General features: G+C 48.6%; 1 protein-coding gene across 2 annotated transcripts in view; it reads left to right on the top strand.

The window, feature by feature from the left end:
- lsamp (limbic system associated membrane protein) overlaps positions 1–24,901 on the top strand; it is a 222,624-nt gene that overhangs the window by 139,113 nt on the left and 58,610 nt on the right. Inside the window, exon 2 of one of the 2 annotated variants that reach the window (XM_037478349.2) lies at positions 21,434–21,512. In XM_037478349.2, coding sequence (XP_037334246.1) covers positions 21,434–21,512 — 79 coding nt within the window. Of the gene's footprint in view, positions 1–21,127; positions 21,513–24,901 lie in introns of those variants that run through there. The other variant, XM_037478261.2, reaches the window with a different exon arrangement.

The following is a 24,901-nucleotide window of genomic DNA, read 5'->3' as shown; positions in this document are numbered from 1 at the left end:
ATCCTCGCCACGACGACGCCGCAGCCGCACAGCTCGGCGCCCCCCGCCACAACGCCGGAGCCGCACAGCTCGGCGCCCCCCGCCACGACGCCGGAGCCGCACAGCTCGGCGCCCCCCGCCACGACGACGCCGGAGCCGCACCGCCCGGCGCCCCCCACCACGACGACGCCGGAGCCGCAGCGCCCGGCGCCCCCCGAGACCCTGAAGCCCGGTCGCCGTAGCGGCCGGCCCCCCGAGACCCTGAAGCCCGGTCGCCGTAGCGGCCGGCCCCCCGAGACTCTGAAGCCCGGTTGCCGTAGCGGCCGGCCCCCCGAGACCCTGAAGTCTGGGCGCCGTGGCATCCCGGCCGGAGGGACCCGACATCGTGCCGCCGACGCTTGGAGTCCCCTGGGTGGCCGGGGGTTGTTGGGTTCCCCGCCCTCCCTCCCTTGTCTGTTTTTCTAGGTTCCACCCTCCTTTAGGACCGTCTGGAATTCGGTCCTTAAGGGGGGGGTTCTGTCACGGTTTGGCCTCTCTTCCTGTTTTAGTTTGAAGTTTCATGTCTCTTGTGTTCCTGGGTAACTTCACTTCCTGCCTTGTCTTGTGATTGCGTGATTGTCTCCACCTGTGTCCAATCACCTGCACCTCCCTTGTGTATTTAAGCCCTGTGTGCCTGTTGTCCCCTGTCGCGTCATTGTCTATACGTCAGTCGTCGTTGGAGCACGTCTTCTCTTGGTTAAGAATAAAGAGCACTTTTGATTAGAAACTCTGCGCCTGAGTCCTCACTGCAGCATGCCCCAGCCCGAGTGTGACACTTGCGTTTTATCGCATATCATTTTTAAGGTGATATTCATGGGCTCTGGGGTTCAAATTCACATCCGTGACCAGCAGGCAGGAACAGAGGTCACTTGCAAAACCATCGATTTCCTGGATGGACCGCATTAATATATGTGTTCATCAGTTCATCACCTTTAATGCACATATGGCGATGGAATTAAACTGCAATGACCTCCACGGGGAGAACGAGCTGCTTGCTAATCGTCCGCTCGTGTTCCAACCTGCTCTGTGCCAATCGAGGTCATCACGCAGATCAAGTTCAGTATCTGCGACTGTGCTCAGGTCACCGTGTCCTGTATCGACGTGCCCTGATCTTTTGTGCAGATGTTACTGCTAATTAACCCCCGTGAGTCTTTTGGACTGCGACGTCAGTTTCAGTCGGGTCGCTGTGACGCTTCCCTTTAATGCGTGCACAGTAAAAGAAGGCTCACGTTAAGATATGATGGCGTCATTGCTTACATCCCACTAGACATCAAATGAGTCGTCGTTACTTATTTCCGTTTAAAAAGAGGAATTCAACGGTAAGCAGAAGGCTGAATTCCGTGATGGAGGTCACTAAATGATCATCACTTCCTGTGATGAAACCCAGTGTTTTGTGTGCGTGAGGCTTTTCATACAAAACATCACTATGTGTACTCGACTCAGACGCTGAGGCCTGGCCAGTGACCCTCCCCAGGGTCTGATAGCAACGCGCTGGGACAACCTGTCATATTATTAGATCGTCATAGCAACAGGCGTCGCGTGAAGAGCCAGGACGCCTGCTTATGGGCGGAGGTGATGTAACGCAGGCCAAAACCCGTGGGATTTATTTAAAGAATAAATAGTTTTGTATTGTACATAAACATGTCGTACTTAATCAAGCCAAACTGCAATCTTTACCAAAACCTTGTATTTTGTTAAAGTAAATATATCTTAAAACGTGATGGAAGTTTATTTTGATGAAATGCTTTACGCATGAAACAGCCTGCGACCCGACACGTGCAAAACCAACACTCGAGCGTTGCCAAAAGCGTGAAACTTCGGGCCACAGACCAAGCTGCCGGGGGGGGGGGGGGGGGGGGGGGGATGTGTTGGCTCGTCATCCCTCCCCCGGCAGCGCTGGCTGCTGTCATCCGTCGCAAAAGCCACTGACTCACCATCGCTCCAGTTTGCAACTTGCCTCACTCTTGCCCCCCCCCCCCCCCCCCCCACCCCCAAGATGCCGCTTCCCGGCGCCATCATCATCATCAGCGCCAGCAACAGGCGCCCGATGTGACGAGCCGGGCGGGTCGGCTACGTGATGCAGTGAGACAGTATCCCTTCAAAAGGAATTACAAAAAGGCTGATGAGGTTTTTTTTGAGGGATATAAGATGCTGCGCGGGGCCTGCATCAAATACTCAAGTCATCGCACTGGTGAATAATTGAAGGGGCTCTAGGGCAGGCGCTCTGTCCAGACGGGCTGGATAAGCACCCTGATGTTGCAGAGCAATAACTGAATACCTTTTTGGAAGAGTTGTGTGTGATCAAGATCTGATAGAAGCATGACTTTGAATGGTGTAGTCAGAAAATGAATTTCCAAAGAAGAAGGAGAAGAAGAAGAAGACATTTCCCCCGAGAGGCCCCTGCAGCCCCCGTTGGTCTTCTTTTAGTCCCCAAAAGAAGAGAAAGAAATAGTGGGAATGGAAAATGGCCGACGCCTAACGGAGGCGTTTGTTCCAAAAGGAACTCCCTCGAGGAACAGTAGTGTTTGAATCGATGAGTAATTGGGTGTTGAGCTGAGGGAGGTTTCCTCTTGCTTTGCCTTTTTCCCTCACCCTGCACTTTCTTCGGTGCCTCCCAACTCCTTTTGCCCTCTCCACCTCTCTGCGGCGTCCCGTAGGTGTCGATCAGCTCGTTGGCGGCTTCACGCCAGCGGTCGCCTGACTGCAATTAACAAAGTCAAGGCCGATTGTGCAAGCCCCCCGTGGTTTTGCCCCCCCCCCCCCCCCCGGTCGAAGCAGCTGGTCACTTATGGGGCCGCGTCAGAGGCCTCGTTCACAGCGGCGCCGAAAAAAAAAGGTTTGTGATGCGTCTTTGCCCGGCTCCGCGAACACGGTGTTAAAAGAGGCCTCACAAGTCTGCTGCTGGCAGACAGCTCAACAGATGGGCTTAGACGTGTGTGTGTGTGTGTGTGTATGTGTGTGTGTGCGCGTCACCCCCCCCCCGTGTCACCGCGTCTGCCGATCCCTGTCTCCGGGAAGACGCTCCCTCTCACACGGACATGGTGTCATAACATCGGCACAAGCAGAGAAAACATCTGCGGGAGCGGCAGTGCGCCAAATCACCCCCCCTCCCCTCCACTCCCCCCCCCCCCCCTCCACCCCCCTCCATCCCCCCGTTGGGACACAGTGGCCATGGGCACAGCAGCATATGGATGGGCCAGAGCTTTCCCGACGAGGCCAAACAATGATTGATTGGTAGCAGGCGCTCGCTGCAACAGACCCGATCCAGCAGAGCGGCTCCAAACAGAACCATCATCTCGTTGTCATTGAAGAATCGAATCGTCCTGCTGGGCTAATTCGCACCGGGATGTGCATAGTTTAGCTGTGTCGGAAAATTAGAAAGGAAAAAGAAAGATGAGGATGGTTATTTTCCCCCTTGTGTCACTGAAAGGTTTTCGAGAATGAGGAGGCGACGCTCTGTTCTTTTGGGAGGATGACGAAAAAGGTCCGTAACAGCAGCTGCCGTCTTAAACTTACAAGAACTTCGAATAAATCCTGTCACTGAACTCAGCCGCCGAAGCACTGCATGTTTTGTGGTATCATCCCTTGTTGTTGTGCGCCGGGCGTATCTCGATGAAAGAGAACGACGAGTCTAGGTAGTCTAAATGTTTCATTGCGGGTTTTTGGTGCGATACCTTCACAGCACTTTTTCCTCAAGCCCGTGGACAGATTGCTGCGTTTCGTCCATCACCAAGCAGTGACCTCGCAGCAGCGTAGTGACAGATGTTTCCTCCCCTCCTTCAGTGATGGAACCGTGACACATGTGGTGCTGAGAACAGTCCGGGGCCGTAACCAATGAGAACCTGGTGACATAATGCAATTTTAATTCCAACACTCAAGAGCCTTGCTCCTCATCGCAGTGCCTCCAAATGTGCAGTTACTCTGTTTTACCATTACTGCCAACAGGCTCTTTGGTTGACCCCTGCAGCCATGTGAACAGGTACATGTCATTTAACTGACGTTTTTTAAGAACATGAAACAATAAGCCGATTTTCAACTTGCAGTACAATTTATTTTTGCAGGACATGTTTTTCCTACACAAAAATATCATTTGAATATAGAGTATCCTTTACTAAGTTCGTCCTGTATGTCATGTCTGTTGATGTTGTTGAACGTCAAGTCTCTATTTGATGGTGTGATGATACAAAGTGGTATTTGCACCAATGTAAAAGACAGGAAGCGTACCCAGTGATTACGACCTCACCCAGGTTATTTTTGCCAAGTGCTGTTTTGGAGTCTTCAGGCTCGGCGCCGTGGCCTTGACGGTGTGGAGACACCACGTACAGATCTGGTGGATTTATGGTCTATTTCCCAGTTAAAATTGATACCACAGGCTCGTGAAGTATACTCACAGCAGCTTCTCACCAGGCTTCTTTCTTCATTCAGAGGCGTTGCTTCCTGATGACCATTAGGTAGGCGGAAAAATTGGAACCGCAGGAAGCTTGCCACTTGGACCTCGTTAAAAAAAAAACTACTTGAATTAACACATGTTGGTGTATAATCAAAAAACAGGCTGGTGACAGGAAAGGTGAGAGCACACTTCGGTTGGTTGCATATACGAACCCAGCTGACCTGCTCAAGCTACTGGGAATCAATTGGCACCAACGTAATACCTTAAGGTATGAAAATCACCCATTCTTCAACTGTGCCCCCCCCCCCCCACACACACACACACACACACACTCACCTTCATTGCTTGATACACATGTCCACCTGGACAGTCCTTCTTTCTACATGAAGTTTAGGCAACTGAGTTTTCACACTGGGACGGGGGGGGGGGGGGGGGGGGTTTGGAAGAGCAACGGTTGAGTTGTGTGTCTGCGCTGTGCGAGCTTGAGGCTCGTGCATTTGTTTGAGTGGCTTGTGCACTTCTAGGTATCACAACAAACACACACACCACAGTGTCAGCTTTGCATGGTTTTTACTGCAGTGATTTGTGACATTGTGTACGTATGAATGCACGTGTAATATAATTAGACTTGCAGGCTTGAGTGGGTGCGTAAACCCTTTTCTGTCGGAACGGCAACGTGAGATTAAATCCTGTCACGTTTTATATGGAAAGTATTAAGTGTGTTAATGTATTAATTAGCTCTGTCGATGTGTCATTTCGGGACCCTGTCATTACAGACTTTCTGGCGGTTCCGTGCACATTTGGATACAGACAGATGGTGCAGACAAAAATAAACACACTGTTCTTTTGTACCTTAAAACAGGCCTACTTGACAGTAAACTGCGGGGCCATGACATCCCGTTGTGGAAGCTATCCTTCCATCCACGTCTCCGTCTTCCTCTCTGTTAAGTTTATTTTTGTGGTAGCAGTGAGAGCTAAACCAGCCTCGAGCTGCTGCCGCTGTCCCCTCTGGGGACACGAGGCGTCCAGCCGTCTCTGCGTTGACAGAGCATGAATTCCCAGTGCAGTTAGGGAGAAGAAGAGCGCATTGCAGAAACCTGTCGATCAGATGCACAGGAGAACAGCAGAGTTTAGATTTAAGGAGGTCGGACCTCGGTGCAGGATGCACCCTTTTTGGTTCTAACGTGTGGAGCCAGTTGACCATTTTCCCTAAAATGGCCCCTACTGGGTTTACATACTTCAAATGTGCGTGTTTTACTGAGATTGTTGAGAGAAGATAAGGCGACACAATGGTCCACTGTGCTCTCAAGGAAGGCATTGCTGACTCTCAAAAACCCCTTTGTATTACCTTTTGTTTGGGATGACGGGATGCTGATTTGCTTTGATGAGGTCTTTTAAACACAATTAAAAGACCAATCCTTTCAACTTTTGTCTTTTCTGCGGATCAATAGAATCAACCTCAATCATTCATTCATCATTGATGAAGCATGACTAAGGAACCAAGGTAACTTTGTGAGACACCTGGTAAATCGCAGTGTAATCTACAATAAGGAACTTACAACTGGATCGTACCAGTTGTTTAATACTGCTGCACATCCTTTCTCTGTGGTTTAAAGGGATATAGTTCTACTGTTTGAAATGACGAATCTTATAGATATTCATCAGCCATGCGATGAATGCATTATACAAGACAAAGGTTTCTGATTTCATTCAGAATTGTAAATATGAAGTATGCCTACAAAGACTGCTTCGGCAATTTGATGATTAGTCTTTCTCCCGTTTTAATCTATCAGTCACGCTACGGCTGTATATAGCAAACGTTAGCATGCTAACCCTCTTTGTGGATAGGGTAAACATGGTTTCAGAACAATTATTTTTAGCATCATCAGTGTTCCCTTAGCTTACGTGTGATGTGATGAGATAATAGCATAGTAGTAACTGCTTTCACATTATCGGTTCAAATTAAATTTGATCCAGAATCAACAATCAGGATTTTTCCATTAAAAGTGACTCACGTCCGATTCAAAACCCACCACGATAACGTGCTCACAGTTTGATGTCATCCATTATCAACCATTTCCACCACAGCTTTACGTCTTTAGCAAACAATTACCCAAAAAGCCCTCCTTACCTTTAAGTCTATTGCAGTCACTCGCTACATTACTTCTCCGTAGGCCTCCTTCAAACAACGCCTCGGCATTAGCATTTAGCATTAGCGTTTAGCATTAGCATTTGGCATTAGCATTTAGCATCGTCCTCTCATCATGCCCCTTAGTCTTTTAGTCTCTCTTTGAAGAGACGCTTTTGTTGTTGCTAGGAAGAGCGATAAAACCAGTTAAAAGGCACATGGCGAAGGAGAGACACGTAGTGTCTAAAAGGGATGCTGGAGGGGTTTTCTTGTTCTCTATTATGCTTCACTTTTTGTGTGTGTGTGTGTGGGGGGGGGGAGCTGTGGGGGGGGCAGATTATGTTTATTTGTATCTCTCATTCCTCCCTTTTCTTTCTCCATTTTCCTCCCGTTCCTCCGCGGCTTTTAGCAGCTCTCCCCTCACATTCGGCCTTCCTTACCTCGGATGCGTGACATACAAGCATGTGAAGAGTTATGGTAGAAGCCCCCCCCCCCCCTCCTCCCACGTTCTTCTTCATTGGTGTAAAAGTACAAGGCTGACAGAATGTTCAAAGTGTTCAGGATCAAAGAACAGCACTCTCTTCTTCTGACTGATGGGGGTGGGATTGGATCCAGAGGGTTAACCCCCCCCACCCCACCCACCCACCTTGTTCCTCCCCTCTTTGGCTATCTGCCCCTCCATGTTCACTGTATCTTCTCTCTGTATCCACGGCTTATTTGTTGTCGACTTGCCCTCTCTGTCCGTGGCTCACTGTCTCTCCTCCTTCTCCTTCCTGTTATCTCTCTTCATCAGCCAGTGCTGCATCTCTCCTCTCTCCCCCCCCCCCCCCTCCCACCCCCATAAACACTCTCATCCTCTTTTCTCCACTACCCCTCACTGTCATTTTCCATCCAGTTTTTATCACTTATGCCGTTTTTTGCGATCTCCCTTCCACCTGTGCCCCTATCGCTCCCTCGTCTCCTTTCATTTCCCCCGGAGGACCGCGGGGGGGCGGCGGCTAATCGGCTGCAGCGCCGTGACTTCATTTTTAAAAGGCGATGCTTGAATGATGAATCAAAGAGACTGTCGTATTAAAAAGGCCGAAAAGGAACTCCGAGACCTTGAGGATGCGCGCTTACACCGGAGGGGGGGGGGGGGGGGGGGACGACTCAATTAGGTTTCATATTATTTCCCTGATGCTTGCTGCCGCAACAGGGAAATAATATGACTTAAAAGCATTGGGTTGGGTTCAGACGCCCGTTGATCATCACATGTGAACGTTGTTGTTGGTCACACTGCTCTTCCTCCACTGTTTCTCATTACTGAACACAGTGTGCAGCCAATGAAGCCATAAAGGCGTGACAATCATTTACAAAGTGTCTACTCCTGACTCATGTCGTTCCAATAACAATATCCCGTTAGTCTTTCTTTGGTTCTGTCCTGTCAGACATTTATCATTTATAATTCTATAAAGGAATCACATATCGTTTTGACATAATCATTAATTCTGTCATTCTTCTTGTGGAGAAGTTTTTCAATGTTGAGTTCAGCAGCAAAACAATTACAACACTGCGTGTATTAAAGAAAAGAAAAAGAAACTTGATGATTTCTTCGAAACACAATGGCAACAGTCGCCAATCTTCCTTTAAATCTGACACACAAGAAGACGCAGGCGTCAGCGTCTTCTCCGAGGTGATGCACCGTCTCGTCGATGTAATTCCTGTAATACCACCGTCAAATACGTGTAATTATGGTGCATGATGAAAGGCTCTGAATACACACAGACACAACACACACACACAGACGTGGTTCCCCTCACCTGTCGGGAGTAAAAAGGCTTTCCGGTCCGTATTTGACTCTGACATTATGGGGACACCGAGTTCTCTGAGCAATCGTTATTCCTCCCGAAAAATTTGCCCTCCCTTGGAGTGTGTTGGTTTCTGTGTGAATGTGTGTGTGTGTGTGTGTGTGCGTCTCTGTTTGAACTGCAGGCAGGAAATGGAGGTTGTCGGGCTGCTCCCAGCACCGTGACTCTGCTGCCTCTTGGATAGTGTTGATACAATGCAGGTCAGCCTAATCCAGCTGGGGCCTGTGTGTGTGTGTGTGTGTGTGTGTGTGTGTGTGTGTGTTAATGCGGACTTCAAACAATGCTACGATTTCACTACTGTGTATCACTTCCAAACAGTGTTAGCACACATGCAGTCATGTTTAAATATGGAGCACATGTGATCTATATACTGTAGCTGTGGCTGCATGTGTACCTGCAGCAGTTAGTGTGGAAGAATGTGGCATCTCTCTCTCTCTCTCTCTCTCTCTCTCTCTCTCTCTCTCTCTCTCTCTCTCTCTCTCTCTCTCTCTCTCTCTCTCTCTCTCTCCACCTCTTCACACCGCGGCCCAAGCCGACCACTTTGTGATGCAGGGAGCGTCGTCGAGGGACGTGGCTAAGCCCTGGCTCGATGCCGTCTTTCGGGACGGGGGTGAACTCTTAAAGAGCCGTGCAGAGAGCTCTGAAGGCGCTGAAGGCGGCGGACGCCTGCGCGATGTCCGTGGCTCACTGGAAGCGAGCGACTTGTCGTTTTCTCAGCAGTGGAATCACTCTGACCCCGCCTCCCAGCTTCCTCCTTTCTCCCCCACCGTGAATTAGCAGTGTAATGGGGGACATAATGTTGTGCTCTAATGTACCCGAGTACGCCCCCCCCCCCCCCTCAGATCTGCCCTTCCTCGGCCCCTCTTACCTCACACCCTACACACCCTGACTCTAATTCCATCTGCCTCCGCTTCTGCTCGGGGGGGAAACACAATCAGGGCATAGGCCACAGCAAATTCCCATTATATGCAATTTCATGGACGATAAATGAATGCAGCTCCCCCCATGAGCTAATTATGAGTTTACTCCCATCGAAGCCAGCAGACAGATCTCTGTTTCTTGAATTGGAACTTCTGCCGTGATCAGTAGATTAAAGCATGTTCATACACAGGTACGGACGGACATGCTTGAGCACACACATCCAACCCGCCGGCACTGAAGAAAGCAATGTGCTCATGGAATATATCTGGAAATGTTGGCTTTTAAAAGATGACCCAAAGTTATGATCCTGGGTTAGTTTCTCCCTGTGTTTTACTCTTCCACAACAGCACCCTGGTCCAAAATAACTAATAAAGTAGTTTACCCTAAAGTAGTTTACCCTATGACGTCTTAAAATGTCAACAAACACCCCTGGATCTACCTTTGTGATAAACGCCACGAATCAGCTGATGGTGCTAAAGGGCCTGCGTGTGTGTCTTGAACTTGATGTTCACCAGAGGGAGGAGGAGCCACCCAGGACCACCCTCATCTTTCATATTCTGCACCCACCATAAATTCATTCCGACGTTCAGAGCCGCGGAATTCAAAACAATTCCATTATTCATAGAACTTCAGAGTTTCGGGGGGGAGAGGGGGAGGGGGGGGTTGCGCATGCATGAAACGCACTCCGGCACGTCGATTATATATTTGCATCTATTGCTCGTGTCGGCCCGTGCGGCGCTGCACCCGAGTGAACGAGATGCGTGATTAGCAGCTCTGAACAGCACATTCAGACACTGTCACTATATCGCTCACATTCCACATTTATTTCCCCCCACTGTTGTGGAAGATTTTCTCATGCAATCGGGAATCAGCTGTAAAGTCTCTTGTGAATCAATGTTGCATTTTCCGTTCATTTCTTGCAAGGAAGAAGAGGTCTGCAACAGCTACACGTGGACAGGCAGTGTAAAACTCAGGGCTTCGTTTTAGAAACAATGCCATTCTGGAACCATCCGTCGTTACTGCAGATGCACTCATTCATTATGTGATTCTCTGATCAATAACTCGGCTGAATTGCAGCAGCATTCCGACGGAGGGAGTGCACAACAGTTGTCATTCAAAGGTTCGGAGAGCAGCACCCCCAGCGGATCAGAACCTCTTTCGGGCGCAGCAGCTGGAGGACGAGCTTCACCGAATAGATACTGACATTCCTTCCTGGTGAGACCAGCTGCAGGGGGGGGGGGGGGGGGAATTAATCTTTTACCACTCAGAGTGCTGGAGCACACGCCCCCTGATCCCTCACATCCCTTCACTTTGACCTCATCTCCGCACCGAGCTGACACAAACAAGACCCGGTCCAACCACTGTTTCACTGGGGGTTATATTCAGATATGACGGTTCACATCTGGATCACGGAATGGACCCCACTGGCACAAAATGTGAAAAAGGTTTGTGGCTGCGTGTCTTCGGGGACACACACACACGGCGGGCCGCTGGATCCTACACCTCCTGTCTGTTGCTTGAGGTTGTCAAGGTGGGGGGGGGGTGACAAGCTCCTTTCTGTTCAGCTCAGTCGCCCCGTAATCAGAGGCGTGTGATTGCAGCGCGTTGTTGTGCTCACACTGTTGCCGGGCTGTGATTGCCGGAAAAGTCTTGACGACCAAACATTGCAAAGTACAGTGTTGCCCCCCCCCCCCCAAAAAAAGAAGAAGAAAATATCCAATTCACAAGAGGTGTTTACAGAAAAATCCAAAAAGCAGAGAATGAAGCATGGTTGGAGCATTCGGCGTCACGTAACAGCTGTAATCTGCACGTATCAAACACAACATACTGTTTGCAAAGTGCTTTACTTTTTTTTTTTTATAGTTCTTTTTTTTAAATTAGTAGAGCGGTTTTAAAGGAAGGTTCGGCTTGGTGTGACATCACAGCTGCACATTCAATCTCACTGATAGTATTTTTGGACCAGGCGAGTTCCTTTGTTGTTCCCTTGTGGTCCCTCTTCTCTGCACAATAGTTGTGATGAGTCCAACAAAGAGAATTAAAAATGAGCGGCATGTTGGCCAAATACAAAAAGGACAAATTGGGACAAAGAATGATAAAAAGCCATTCATTAAATCACCATGAAACTTCTTTGATTCATACCGTATGTAGTTAGAGTGTTTAATAATTTAGCTCCCTTTTTTTTAAATTCAAACATGTTTAATGAATAAGGAGCGAAAACGATAAAAAGATATATAGAAAAATTAGGATTTTGGTTTTAAAAAATTTGTGGAGCTTAGGCCTCGTTCGCAGTGCAGCGCGTCATCTTAACATTATTGCTTCATATGGGTCATTATGTTTTAGTGTAACCTCTTTGTTGCTGCATGGGTAGATTATTTGTTGTTTTTCGCAAACAGACTCAATTGAGAAGTTGAAAGTTCTTTAAAAAAAAAAACTTTCTTTGATTTGGATTGCGTGTCATAATTTGAGAATCGCCTTTTCAAGACATTACGCCTCCCGCCGCTTGGTAATAAAGACGCTTAAAAGGACTCAAAGTGTCCCTGATATGAAAATAGATTCAAAGATGTGGCTTGTGTTTCATATCAATAATGACAGAGTTGTCTTTTTAAAGTCCAACAATATTACTCGTTCCTAACAAACCAATTCTGATTTTTGGGGATTTAAAAAATATAAAGTTGACAGTTTGATTGTTTTTTCTATTGCTTGAGCTTCGTTTCTCTAAAAGCCGGAGCACAATTAAAATGATTAAAGACGGAGGCCATTGCTGAGCATGTGGTTTCCATCAGGATCAATAGGAAATGAATTCATTTCGGAGACTGCTTTGTCAGCAGCAATTTCAGAGCTCGTTCCCGACAAAATTAAACATTCTCGGCTTGTTCGAAGGAATAAAATCAGATCAATTATTCCACCACGCTGAGAAAATAAAGGCAGGCTGCGCAGCGTTTAATGTTCTTTCTCATGACGCCTACACAAGACTTAGTCCAGGGAGACTGGAACCAAAACTGACCCCGTGTGATTATATCCCAAAGGAATTTAATATTCCCTCTGAATTCACTCATTCTCTTCCGGTGGTTCATTATTTGCATTGCGGAGTCAGAGCTCACTTTGAGGGGGGCTGTTTGCAGCACGCTGGCAGCTCGAGATGTTCCTCGTCCCATTCTGCAGATCTCTCTCGCTCTTCTTTCTTCTAATTGTGCTGATGGAATGTGAACGGATTTCAGGCCTTGCTGGTTTTGTCTGGTTTTTGTGTTTGTTCAGAAGGATACAAACACAATCACAGCCCCATCTACTGACTTTTAGGACTTTGCACATTTGAAAATGGGCTTAATTGGGGCCAAACTGTGTTGCTTTTGATGACATAAAGAAAAAAACGACGTTTCCACGTGAGAGTTCTCAGTCTAAAGCAGCACAAGCAGAGGGACCCCCTTGTTTAAACCAGTGGTTCTCAACTGGTTCTGGCTCCGGGACCCACCATCACCCCTTAATGACGAGCCGCGACCCAAATCGAGGAACATTCTCAACTTCTCAAATTTATTCAAAATCAAGTTCATAAGCTGAATTTTATATTCAGGATGTTTAATTATCCTAAAAACCCAACGTCTCCCCCATATCAGAATGGTTTGACCCAACCTGGCACACGCTGCTGAAAACATGGACGAAAGAGTCGGCAAAAAAAACAACACTCCGCTGCCTTAAAAAAGTCCTTTCAAAATAAAATCACAGGATACATTTTTTTGCGATTTTTAAAAAAAATTATTATTCTAATTTTTATTTTCCCATGCAAAGGCTCGCGACCCACTGGTTTAAACAGTGTTTATTATTAGGACACATTGTGTTTGTTGTCCTTCACATTAAAACCCTGCGCGCAATATTTCACCGAAATGTCTGTATCTGAATTGTATGTAAATAGGTTTTTAGAAGTATAGCTAATAGGTTGCAGCAATATTTGCACGTGCATAGAGGAGGCCTGTTGTGACACGCAGAGTTTCTAATGTGTAATCAATATGGCGTCAGCCATGTGATTCAGCTGAACCCCTTCAGTCCGCGCATCAGAGTCAGTGGATGATGCACCGTCGCTGATGGAGTTTGGCAGCCGGCGAGGGGCATCCAAGCCCTGCTCATATATGATTAATCCCAAAGTAGTTACCGCTACGTCTTCCTCCCAAGTGGTCAGCAGCAGCAGCAGCAGCGCACGCCGCATACGCTCTAAAAAAGTAGTTAAGCAACCAGCTGCAAAGCTTTTTGGAGTATTTAGATCAACCAGCTTTGCAGCAGTTTCTCAACTTATCAAATTTTACTGCCGAGTATACTCAAAATCCTTTGCTACACTGCCTCCATTTTTAAATTTAAAAGTCACAGCGCTTTGGCTGTAAAAACAGCATTAGGAACAATACATTTTTCATGCAAATTTAAAAAAGCTAAAACATTTCCACATTGGTCTATTAGTTCTTCAGCAGGGTGTCCTGCTCCTCACAACGAAGGTAGACCTTGTAGACGCAGCAACATTCTCTGAGTTCATGTCCCTCTTAACTACAACATTTCGCTGATATCAGCCGACTAATCTGACGCTCTCTTCTCAGACTGCATCCGAAATGGGCCCGTCGATAGAAGTCTGAGCTCTCTGTTTGTTTGGATTGTGGGTGACCCTGATGGGATCATGAAATATTAACCGCGTAAACAAAAGCATCAGGGCCCAATTGGGTGTGTGTGCGTGTGTGTGTGTGTGTTTCCGAGTCCTTCATAGTTTGCTGAAGCTTTTGTTCTAAGTAGTTCAGAGATGAACCAAAAGTGCAGAGGTTGACTTGCAGTTCCTGAAAGTGATGAGTAGGATATGCATTAAAAAAAAAAAAAACAATCTGGTGGGAATCTTTTTTTTTTTTTCATGAAAACGACTTAAACCAAATCCAGCCGACGCGTTTGAGGAGAGTAAATCCACACTTTAGCGGTTCGGCTCTCACAGGATGCGAGGGAACGGTTCCCCCTTCACTTCTCTCACACACACACACACACACACACACACACACACACACACACACACACTATTATGCTGGCATCTTATCGACGCTGCTTAGGGACTCGTGAGAGTCTTTACGGCGCAGGAAATGCAGCGCACGCGTTACGCGTGAGGACATTCCCGCTTTCTGTACCGCTGCAAGTTTAAATTGCACCGAAAACAAGAAAAGCTTTGAGATTAAAGCGCTGACTCGAAGCTTTAGTTTCTGTGTGTGTGTGTGTGTGTGTGTTTGCGTCCACGTCCGATGAACCTTGTAGAGATTCTAGCCTCGTTTTTTTTTTTTTGCAAACCACCCAAGGCTGCAAACGGCACTGAGCCACGCAAACAAATGAAAACCGTCCCTTGTGCTGCAGCTCAGCCGTTTCATGGCAATCAGCAGCCTGATGCCAGGTGTGCAGTGTCATGTTTGTCATGTTCAGGGCCCCGCCCCCCCTCCAGTCTCGGGTCCGTCACGTCGTCCCCAGTGATCGCGTCGTGACACAAACGTTCCGAGTTCGTGCAACCCGGGCAGATCCGAGCCGTGATCTCTACCGCGTCTTTGTTTTCCATCAAATCAAATCCCGCCAGCTGTCCAGCAGCAGGTGGATGACCCGCAGGTGGATGACCCGCAGGTGGATGACCCGCAGGTGGATGACCCGCACCTCGGATGCTCTGCGGGTCATTACGGCGGCGCCGGGAACGATGATGCGATGCAGAGACGGATGGTGGTTGGTGAGGATGCTCCTGTGTGTGTGTGTGTGTGAATCAGGTCACCTCTACTCCCTCCTGACCTTCCCCAGTTTTCCTCTGCACCTCCTCTCTCCTTCTCTCCATCCCTCCTTATCCAGCTTCTCAGCAGCGGCGACAAGAAGCTACGGCCCGTTTTAAAGTCACGTAACGTTCACGTGGCAAACTACACACACACACACACACACACACAAAAAAGAATTAGACCGATAGCTTCAGAGGGATTAGGATATTACTGCACTTCTACGTTTAATCTTTTCAATTATAGTGCACCTGGAAAGACCGTTGTACTTTATATGAACGCACCGCATTCTGTTCTTATCTTTTCGGTTTGCTTTGGTTTGTCTTGGTTGATAAGATCATCTAAACCAAAGCCTGTGTTGGTGGAACTATATTCCACACTATGATCTAAATCTGCCGTGGACTGAAATGTCAGTTCATTGGTCGGTGCGCTCAGGTTTATTATATTTACTTGTTGTTGTAATTCTTATTTGGCGAGATTTTTAGTATATTTCTTGCTCTTTTTTTAGAAGGTCTTTTGACCTGAAGACTTAAAAGACTGTAAATCTGTGTTCAATCCCTGAAGAGGGGGTTTTCTCTGCTGGAGGCTTACGATGTTGCTTTAGATCAGTGATTCTCAACTGGTGGGTCGCGGACCCGTTTTTAATGGGTCCCGGGCCTTTGCATAAAAATTAGAATAAAAAAAATAAAAATCACAAAAAAATTCATCCTGTGATTTTATTTTGAAAGGACTTTTTTAAGGCAGCGGAGTGTTGTTTTTTTTGCCGACTCTTCCGTCCATGTTTTCAGCAGCGTGTGCCGGGTTGGGTCAAACCATTCTGATATGGGGGAGACGTTGGGTTTTTAGGATAATTGAACATCCTGAATATAAAATATAAAATTCAGCTTATGAACTTGATTTTGAATAAATTTGAGAAGTTGAGAATGTTCCTCGCTTTGGGTCACGGCTCGTCATTAAGGGCTGATGGTGGGTCCCGGAGCCAGAACCAGTTGAGAACCACTGCCATAGATGTTGCCGACTTACCACTGGAATCCATTGCAAACAACATGAATATAAGTCAAGAGGGGGGGGGGAGCTTTGATACCAAAACGCCTGGAAAAAAACTGTAATACCGAGGCCCGCCAATGACAAACTGGTGTTGTCCTTCAGTTCTTCAGTCCAGGCTCAGGCTGCAGCAGCATGCACGTCGGACTGTGATGTTTGTGTAACAGTCCACTTCAGAGCATGCTTATGCAATGCAACATCATGCATGTAATAGCTGAGATTCCAGGGTGCTGCGTCGACCCCCCTTTGCTTTACACATTTACCCTGCAATTCACCAGGGACACTCCTGCCAGGGGAGGTTTACAGAAGAGATTCCAGTGTAATATATATTATTAGATAATAAAGCTCCTGCAGCTTCTCTAATAAGCGATTCAAAGTTTTCCTGTTGGCTTGTTGTTGACGTAGCTTTGGGCAATTCCTTCTCTCTTAATCATTTCCGTTACCCCTGGACCAATGATGAAGAGGAAGTGAGGAAAGTGTAAGGAAGAAGGAGATAGGGATGAGTCACAGGGGGGGGGGGGGGTCTCAATTACCGTGGCTCCTTGTCCGTGGCTTTTTAATTAGCAGAACAGAGGGAGAGGATGCAAATTAAAGGGCAGAGCCTGCGGATACGCCTGCGGGGGGGGGGGGTCTCTGCTCCTCGGGGAGAATCCCATCCAGGTCACGCGAACCCACTTCAGGTATCCATCTCCGCCCGTGAGAAATAGCAGAAAAGGATGCGATAGATGTGAGTGGGAGCGGAGGGAGAAGACGGTGGGGGGGGGGGGCGCGCGCATTTGGGATTTGTGCATGTATGTGCACGTGTTTACCCACTCCTTGGGGGCCCTTTTACATGTGTAGTTTTGGTTAAGCTTGCGCAGACACTCTTGTGTGGGTTTTGAGCCATTTTACCCAATTACTCATGGATTAAGTCCTGTTTAGCAGCACCTCGGCGCCTTTTCAGTGGTCCAATTCCATGCAATTTTCTTTGGCCTTTTAACTTCTAATGGTGCTGCTGGGCTTCAAACACTTGGCAGGAAATACCGGTGCTGCAAGAACATGCTGTGTTTGCATCTGTAATATGCAACGCCTTTACAGGTTGATTTAAAAAAAAAAAAGATCTTTCAGAGCTGTTATGGATTCCATTCAAAATATTACATGCGGACTAAATAATAAACAAAAAAAAGGTCAGATAAGTTCAATTCTGGCAGGTTTTTGAGCTTCTGGTACGTGTTCCACCCGCCGTAAAGTGACTGCTATAAGAATCATTTCCATTGCCTCTGGCTGCTGTGGGATCAATACCTGCGAGAGGAAAGTATAATTTATTTAGATCTGCACCATAAATTAATAAACTGGGAGTTTCCGAGGAGCCTTGGCGGGTTTACTCCGCACGCTCGTTCCTTTGCATCTCTTGAAGTTTACAGGATGTAATTAAAAAGAGTGAATCGGGGCGCATGAGGCAAACGTCCCACCTTTGCTTTCCATTGAAGCTGACAGTCCCCGGTGGTGTGTGTGTGTGTGTGTGTGTGTGTGTATGTGTGCACACCCTTTGAAGGTCCTAATTAGTCGTCCATAATTTAGCAGATGAGTCACACAGACGACCAGGAACCTGAAGTAAAGAGTGCGCACGTCACGGTTCGCATAGAGCTGCATCCGTCTATCGGGCTGCAGGTACTGCATATCAAGAGGGGGGGGGCCCTCGGGGGCCAACTCAGTGCAATCTGTTTTGCAAGAAGAGTGTGGAGGTGTTGGGTGGTGCATTGAGGCGGAGGTCAAACGTTTCGATTTTGGCTCATAGGAGGCAGTTCAGCCCAGAGATGCAGTTTACCTTCGTACCATGGATTTCATTATGAGGGACATGGAGCGAGAGGACTAATAAACAAACACCTTTCACGTCAAGGGACGATGCTTCGATGCAGGCATTGAAATGTCCTCAAAGAGACCACGAGGTGCAGCACGTGGATCACCGTCCCTCATCTTAAAAACCCCCCAAAAGGTCTGATTCCCACAGGAGTGAAAATGCTCTCCCACTCATTGATGGAATGTTTGGGCTCTGGACCACGTCAGCGTTCGGCCCGAGCTCGCGTTGATGGAAAGTTTGAGGCTACGAGAAAAAGAAAAAAAAAGAAAGAAAAAAAAACCTGGACTCAAAGCGCCTCGTTAAGCGTAAACCGGCTCGCAGCGCGGCTCGAACACAACAGCATCGCAATCACTCGTCAGCTTACACGCCGACTTACGAGGACTTCTATCCAGCTTAGTGTGTCCTTCGGAGTGTGTCGTCTCACTCGAGTATAAGCGGACTTCTTTGGGACACGAAGAACACGAGCCCATGATGCTAATCTAAGATTTTTCCATCTATTCTTCATTAACCAAAGTGCTTCGGTCCCAAAGCTGTTTTTGCGGCGCCTCAGTTCCTGCTGATGAAGGGAAAGGCGGAAGGTCAGCAAGGGGCTTCAGGCCAAACGTGTGTGTGTGTGTGTGTGTGTTTGGACAGCGCTGAGTGTGTGCCGGGGATCCTTTTACTGCCGAGGCCGAGCTTTTGAACACCGGGCCAAGTTCTGCACTATATTTAAGAGAAGATAAGTCATCGTGTTTTTTAATCTCTTGTCTCGGTGTATTTGTTCCACACACTCTTATCACCTGTGTGTGTGTATGTATGTATGTGTGTGTGCGCGGGGGGGGGGGGGGCACATTCTGAGGCAGCCTACTCTTGTTTAAACAACCCGAATTCTTGGCTCATTGATCTTCTAATCTCAGGTTTTCATGCGGAGGTGAGACAAAGCCCTGTGGAGGTGGGTGAAGAATCAGAATCTCATTATAGATCCTCCCTCTCGTTGGAACTTTTCTCAGTTTGCGTTTCATAGACCAATATGGGCTCCGGGAATGAACAAAATCCACAGTGGCACACACAAACACACCCCTGGTGACAACGGACTGTGTGTCAGGGGACGGGGTTCAAGGAACAACTTGGGTATTTTGGTAGAGAAGGTCGATGACATCACGCGGATGACGTTGTTTTCTGATCAGAGGATATCAAACGGAATGAGATGAGTATTTCTGGGGTTTCACTCGGGGGGGGGGGGGGAGCAATATCCAAGAATCAACAGTACTTGACCTTTATTTGCCTCTGTGAACCTCTTATCCTGCAATGCATGCTGGTAATGCACTAAAGATGGAGGCACCATTAATATGTCCTACTTCTCATATCGACTTTTAACTGATGCTGTACTTTTTTTTATTGCTGGAGATCAATTGATTGAATGTCAAACAACTTTTCTTCTCTGGGGGGGAAAACTTAGTTTAATTAAAATCAATGCAGGGCCTTTTTTCAATTAACCACTCTGACTTGAACGCGCTGCGTTATGTAAAACACGTCAAACTGTCGTCAACTGTCATCACGTCCGGATGACGACAGAAACGGCAAAGTGATGGAATCCAGGCAGCGGTGACGGGTCCAGGTGATACTGATGGAATCACGGGGTGGGCGGGTGTCATGAGGTGATGTGAAGCCTTGTCTCTCATTCAAGACCCCCCCCCCCCCTCCCCCCCCAAAGCCACGGTGATGTCGTTCTCCTGCGCTTTGTGACGGTTTAATGGATGCACCAAAGAGGGGCTTGTTAGGAACCATCCATCTCATCTGGTATGGATGAAATCCCTTTATAGTAACTGCCCTTTGACGCACATCTTGTCGCTAACAAACCAACATGTGCAGGTTTAAATCCAGCATAAATCCATTTTTCACACAATAAGTTAGTTGTCTTCATACTGTTTGAGTATCATCATGTGATTTGTATCCTTGTGTCTAATGACTAACAAAAGAATTTGACCTGTGGAGTCGTTGAGAAGTGTCCAATGCTAACAGCTAACCAGCCCCCGTTGTTAATGGCACATTAACCCTTGTGCCCCCCCACCGCCATGCCCCCCCCCTGTCTTCCAGCCTACAGGATGTCTGTGTGTTCTGCGTTTTCTTCCCCACCAAGAAGATTTAACCCAAGTACACGCACGCCACTCGAGAGTTTTTACACCGAAAGACACGTGGCGTTGAGCCTCGGGAGCTGTTCCTGTATCCCCCCCCCCCCACACCCCCCTCCCCCCCACTGTCGAGCCTCGAAGTGCCTGTTTTTTAAGTGGCCTCGTGCACGCTCTCTTTCATGAACCGTGCACTACCCGAGATGGTCTGTCAAACGAGGCTTTGCTCTGATCGGGTGCTGAGGATCTGCTGATGCTGGAAATAAAAGGCTCCACAACAGGATTACTGATCGCCGCATGTTTACAGTTGAGTGTGTGAGAGAGAGGGGGTGGGGGGGGGGGGTCAAGTCTTATATGGTATCGAGACCATCTACGGTACTAATGACAAAACAAGAACTTTTCTCATTAGTATTAATGCATTTCATTTCATCCAATAAGACGCTCAGACTTCATTGTTCCTCCGTAGTTCATTGAACGCATCGTGGAACGAGCCATTAAGCCGCTGCTTGATTGGCAGGCGCTGAGTTCAGAGGCTGCTTTTGTGTTCACGTTTCCGTCGAATTGGACAGAAACGCGGCTCTCCGCGCTGTGGGTGGAAGTGGATGTAATGGCCTGCGGAGCCACGCTGGCCTCCTTGTTCACGATGCACATAATAGAACATCATTTCTATCATTTAGACCATTTTGACAAAATGATAGACTTGGTTAAGTTTAAACAGCACACTGAACGTTTTGTAATGGATTGAATCATTAACTCTCATCACATCACAATGGTGACCAGATGTTGGCCTTCTCTCCAGGGACCTGTATCCTATAAATCCTATATATAGACCATTGGTTATTCTCTGGGGCCACTTCATTGTTGTGTGTCCTGACACACAGGAACCTTTTTTTCCGTTTTGCTTCTTTAGCCAGTTGCACTCGGTTGTGTCTTACTGAAAGGGACCTCAGGTGGTGCTGTTGTCCTGACAACCAATAAAGGGAGATTCACAGCGAGACGGCTGTATAATCAGAGAGAGAGAGAGAGAGAGAGAGGAAGGGGGGGGGGGGGGCGGGGGGAGACTGGATGAACAGAAGCCTGCCTCTCTCCATCGCAGTAGGTGTCCGTCCCTTTACGCAGAGCGCATTACGCATCAGTGGACTACACTCGCGCGCTGAAAGTATCCAGGGGACCCCGTAGCATCGCATTGGACCTACGGGCATCCCGCGTTGTCTGGACACACTCTTGTTTTTGTTTTGGGTTTTTTTTTTCCCCCCCTTGGATCTATAGCACCGAGAAGCGCGCGCGCGCCTGTGCTCTACGATGCAAGTCGGGCGCAAATCGTGTTGGAGGCAATTGCAGGCTTCTCTTTTCAGACTGCTGTGTCTCATCCCCACAGGGTTCCCCGTGCGGAGCGTGGATATGCAGCGGGCCACCGACAACATCACCATCCGCCAGGGCGACACGGCGATCATACGGTAAGAGTCACGTTTCCAACTTTCCGCGCTCCCCCGGTCCTCCCCGCGGACTGCGCAGCAGCCTCCTCTGACCGCGCGCGGGAACCAGAGGGGGGGGGGGGGGCGGGGGGGGGCATTTCACGGACTGCCGTCCAGCTGTTGAGGGTTGAGATTTTTTATTTATTTATTTATTTTTTATTTATTTATTATAGAGGAGTTTTCGGATGAGTTTACTTTGTCAGGTTTCCAACTTTTATCTAAACGTCCCCTGAATATAAATATAAAATACCGTCATGGGGCAATAATTTAAGAGCGCACGCTGGTTCCATATCGTAATATCCTAATTCCCACATGGAATTAAGTAGGCTTTATTTTTCGCAGTAGCATGGCGTCCTTCTTCTGGGGGGGGCGAGGGGGGGGGGGGGGGATTTACTTGATTGGAGTGAAGAGCTTAAACGCCTTCGCTGACATGACGCACGGGGCCCCCGGAGCAGCGGTCACCCCGCGCTCCACTTTCTCTCCACCTCATTCGCGCGGCTGGATGGAGCCAAGTGCGTCACGGTGTTCACGGAGATCCGGTCGATGTCAAACACAAGGGAGTCCGAAACAGAGGGGGATGCGCGCGGCCTGCGGGGGGACGAGCACGCCGAGTGCCGTCGGTGTTCGGGAATGCGACTCCGGTGCCCCCGCACGCGCGTGTGTGCAGCCCCGCGAGACGCAAAGCTGCACTCTCCAAATCCAGTTACGCGCGGGCTCCGTTTGTGTGTGTGTGTGTGTGTGCGCGCATCTGCGTGCGTGCGTGTGCGCGCCCACAACACAGCCCCGCGTCCCACTTAATCGCCACCCAGACGATGCAGGCTGTCGACTCTCTGGCGCTGTCACGCTGCCGGGCAGATGTCCGCCGCCACGTGATCCGACCCATGTGTTTGCGGGAGGCTGGATAAATATGAGGGATTTAAATGTTGGTTTTTTTATCGTCAACACGGCGCTGTGCCTCCAGCCATACACCCCCCCCCCCCCTCCCCCCCATCTTCTGTCTATCCTCCCGCGCCCCCCCAATGGAAAGCACCGCAGGTGCGTCCAGGGGTTTAATGAAGGCTGCACACAGAACACTTTGCATCCTCTCCCTCACTCGCTTCCCTGTCCTCTCCCCCCTGTGCCTTATTTACTGCAGCCCACCTCGGGCCTAATAAGTGCTCTAAACCCTGGATGCTATTATGGGATGGACCTTTAAAAAACACACACTCACAGAATAAATACCTCCAATGGACATCCAGGTGACATACATCCAGGTGCCCCCACCGATCAAATTAGCCAATTGGCTCAGCCGTTGAACTGGCGAGGGGGGGTCACAGCTATTTGTTTCACTTCGTCCAAATCCAATCGACTGCGTCTTTGTTGTATTCAGCCGCCCAGTCCGTGGTCTCGGTACTCGGCCAGCGCCGAATCGCAGTCCCAAAGCGTTTCCAAGGCGTCTCTGACTCAACCGTCCTCGAACATCGCCATTGTTACTTAGATGCTTGTGATGTATCCCGTTAGCGTTGTTGATCAGTGTTCTACATATATATATATTTTTTTTTTCAGCAATGAGGCTCCATTGAAAAACACGGCCATTTTTCATCCCCAGTTTCCACCTGACAAATATCGGAAAACGTGAGGGCCCAAATGTGAGGACGTTCAGTAGGTGCCGCGAGGCGCGTCTGCTGGTCATTTTTTTTTTTCAAGCTACACAGCGTATCTGATCCCATGAGCTGAAACGACCAGTGTGACAGAACACACAGCCGCTGGTGAAATGAGAAAGTCATTCATTGTGTTGTTTTACCAGGTGGGGGGGGGCTTCGTGCTCTCTGTAGAAAAGCTGTATGTGTTGCGTGGTACAGGCGCACAATGCACTGCGTGTCGCGTTGTTAATGCTCCATACATCTGCTAGTGATCTGCTGTCTCTTTCCTCCGCGCGTTGTGACTGAACGGAAGCTTGTCTGTAGCCCTCAGGATCCACAGAGAGCTCACTAAGCCAAAGTCTGTGAGGGGAAGAGCACTGAAACCTCAATTGATAACTTCACCACCTTGTCTTACGTGACTAAGATGCAGTGATAACATGTGCTCCTTCAACTCTCAGCGTAAGATAAAAAGATTAAGTTGCACTTGACCTTTGACGTCCTCCGCCTGACATGGTCATCGTCGAGTCCATCTCAAAGAGGTTGTTATTTTGCAGCACTTTTAGCGCGGAATCCTCAGACCTGCGGTAGGTTTCGGGATTAAACACCTAAACCAAAGCAGTGGTTGTCTTTCGGTGGTCTTGACGTGTTCCAGACCAACACGATTGAGGCCACGGATGATGCCAACAAGTGAATTTAAACCCTCCTCGCCTTCAGCGACTCACAACATCATCCCACGGAGGGGGGAACCAGCTTCTTCAAGCCATATCCCGGTCACAATAGTTTACTTTTTAATAGCTCCTTGGTCCCTGACTATTATGCGGTTGCCCTTAAGCGGCATGGTGGCGATGTCAGGCAAAGCCCTGATAATTTACACTTCCTTATTAAAGCATTAACGACCCAGTGTCTGTGATTGCTCCCCCTCTGGGGTCAATTATCTGCACTTTGACAATCCGCCCCGCCCGGCTTTTGTTACGCTGAGCTACAGGAACCCCATCCAGCAGAAGCCCAGCACTCTTTGCGGTTCGTCCGAGTCCGCCTGCCACGCGCATTATGGAATGCGCCCGAGGCCTAAGACGCCACGTGAGAAGAGACACCATTCGTAATGTCTGACGATGTCATTGTCTCCGTTTGGATGATTGAAACCTAAAGGGCTGATTGTCTCTCTGAAGTGATGCGGCGCGCGGCGCGTTTCGGTCTGATGGACGCTGTGATGGACACGCACTGCGTCATGCTCCTTTTTCACAGACAGCACACAGATTGGGTAACGTGATGCTGTGCACAATGTACTGTACCACACACACACACACAAAAAAAAAAAAGATCAATTTTCTGGATTTCCGGGCAGAGTGCAACATAGTTTGGGCTGTCCGGACCCCAGGGGGGCCCAATATTTCTCTCTACAGCTCATCACATTGCAGTGCAACCTTTTAGTATTTTTCTCAGTCCATCTATCTCTCCATCAACCCCCTCCCCCCCCCCCCCCCCCCCCCCCCACACACACACACACCTTTTGGTTTCATCTCCTCCGTTGAATGGTCCAGCCTTGAACTCGACTCACCGAATCCAGACGTGGGGGGGGTCGTGTGGGGGCGGAGCTTATTGTCGAGGATGATAAAAGTGAAAGATTGAGAAAGGGAAGAATGATGGCTGAAGAGCCCTCTCCAAGAGAGAGAGAGAGAGAGAGAGAGAGAGAGAGGGAGGAGGGCAGAGAGCATGATGGGTAGAATTAGAGTGGGAGGGGGAGGGGGG

This window comes from Pungitius pungitius, chromosome 3 (genome assembly GCF_949316345.1).
Source record: "Pungitius pungitius chromosome 3, fPunPun2.1, whole genome shotgun sequence".
Lineage (NCBI taxonomy): Eukaryota > Metazoa > Chordata > Actinopteri > Perciformes > Gasterosteidae > Pungitius > Pungitius pungitius.
This window is presented reverse-complemented; position numbering and strand designations above follow the sequence as displayed.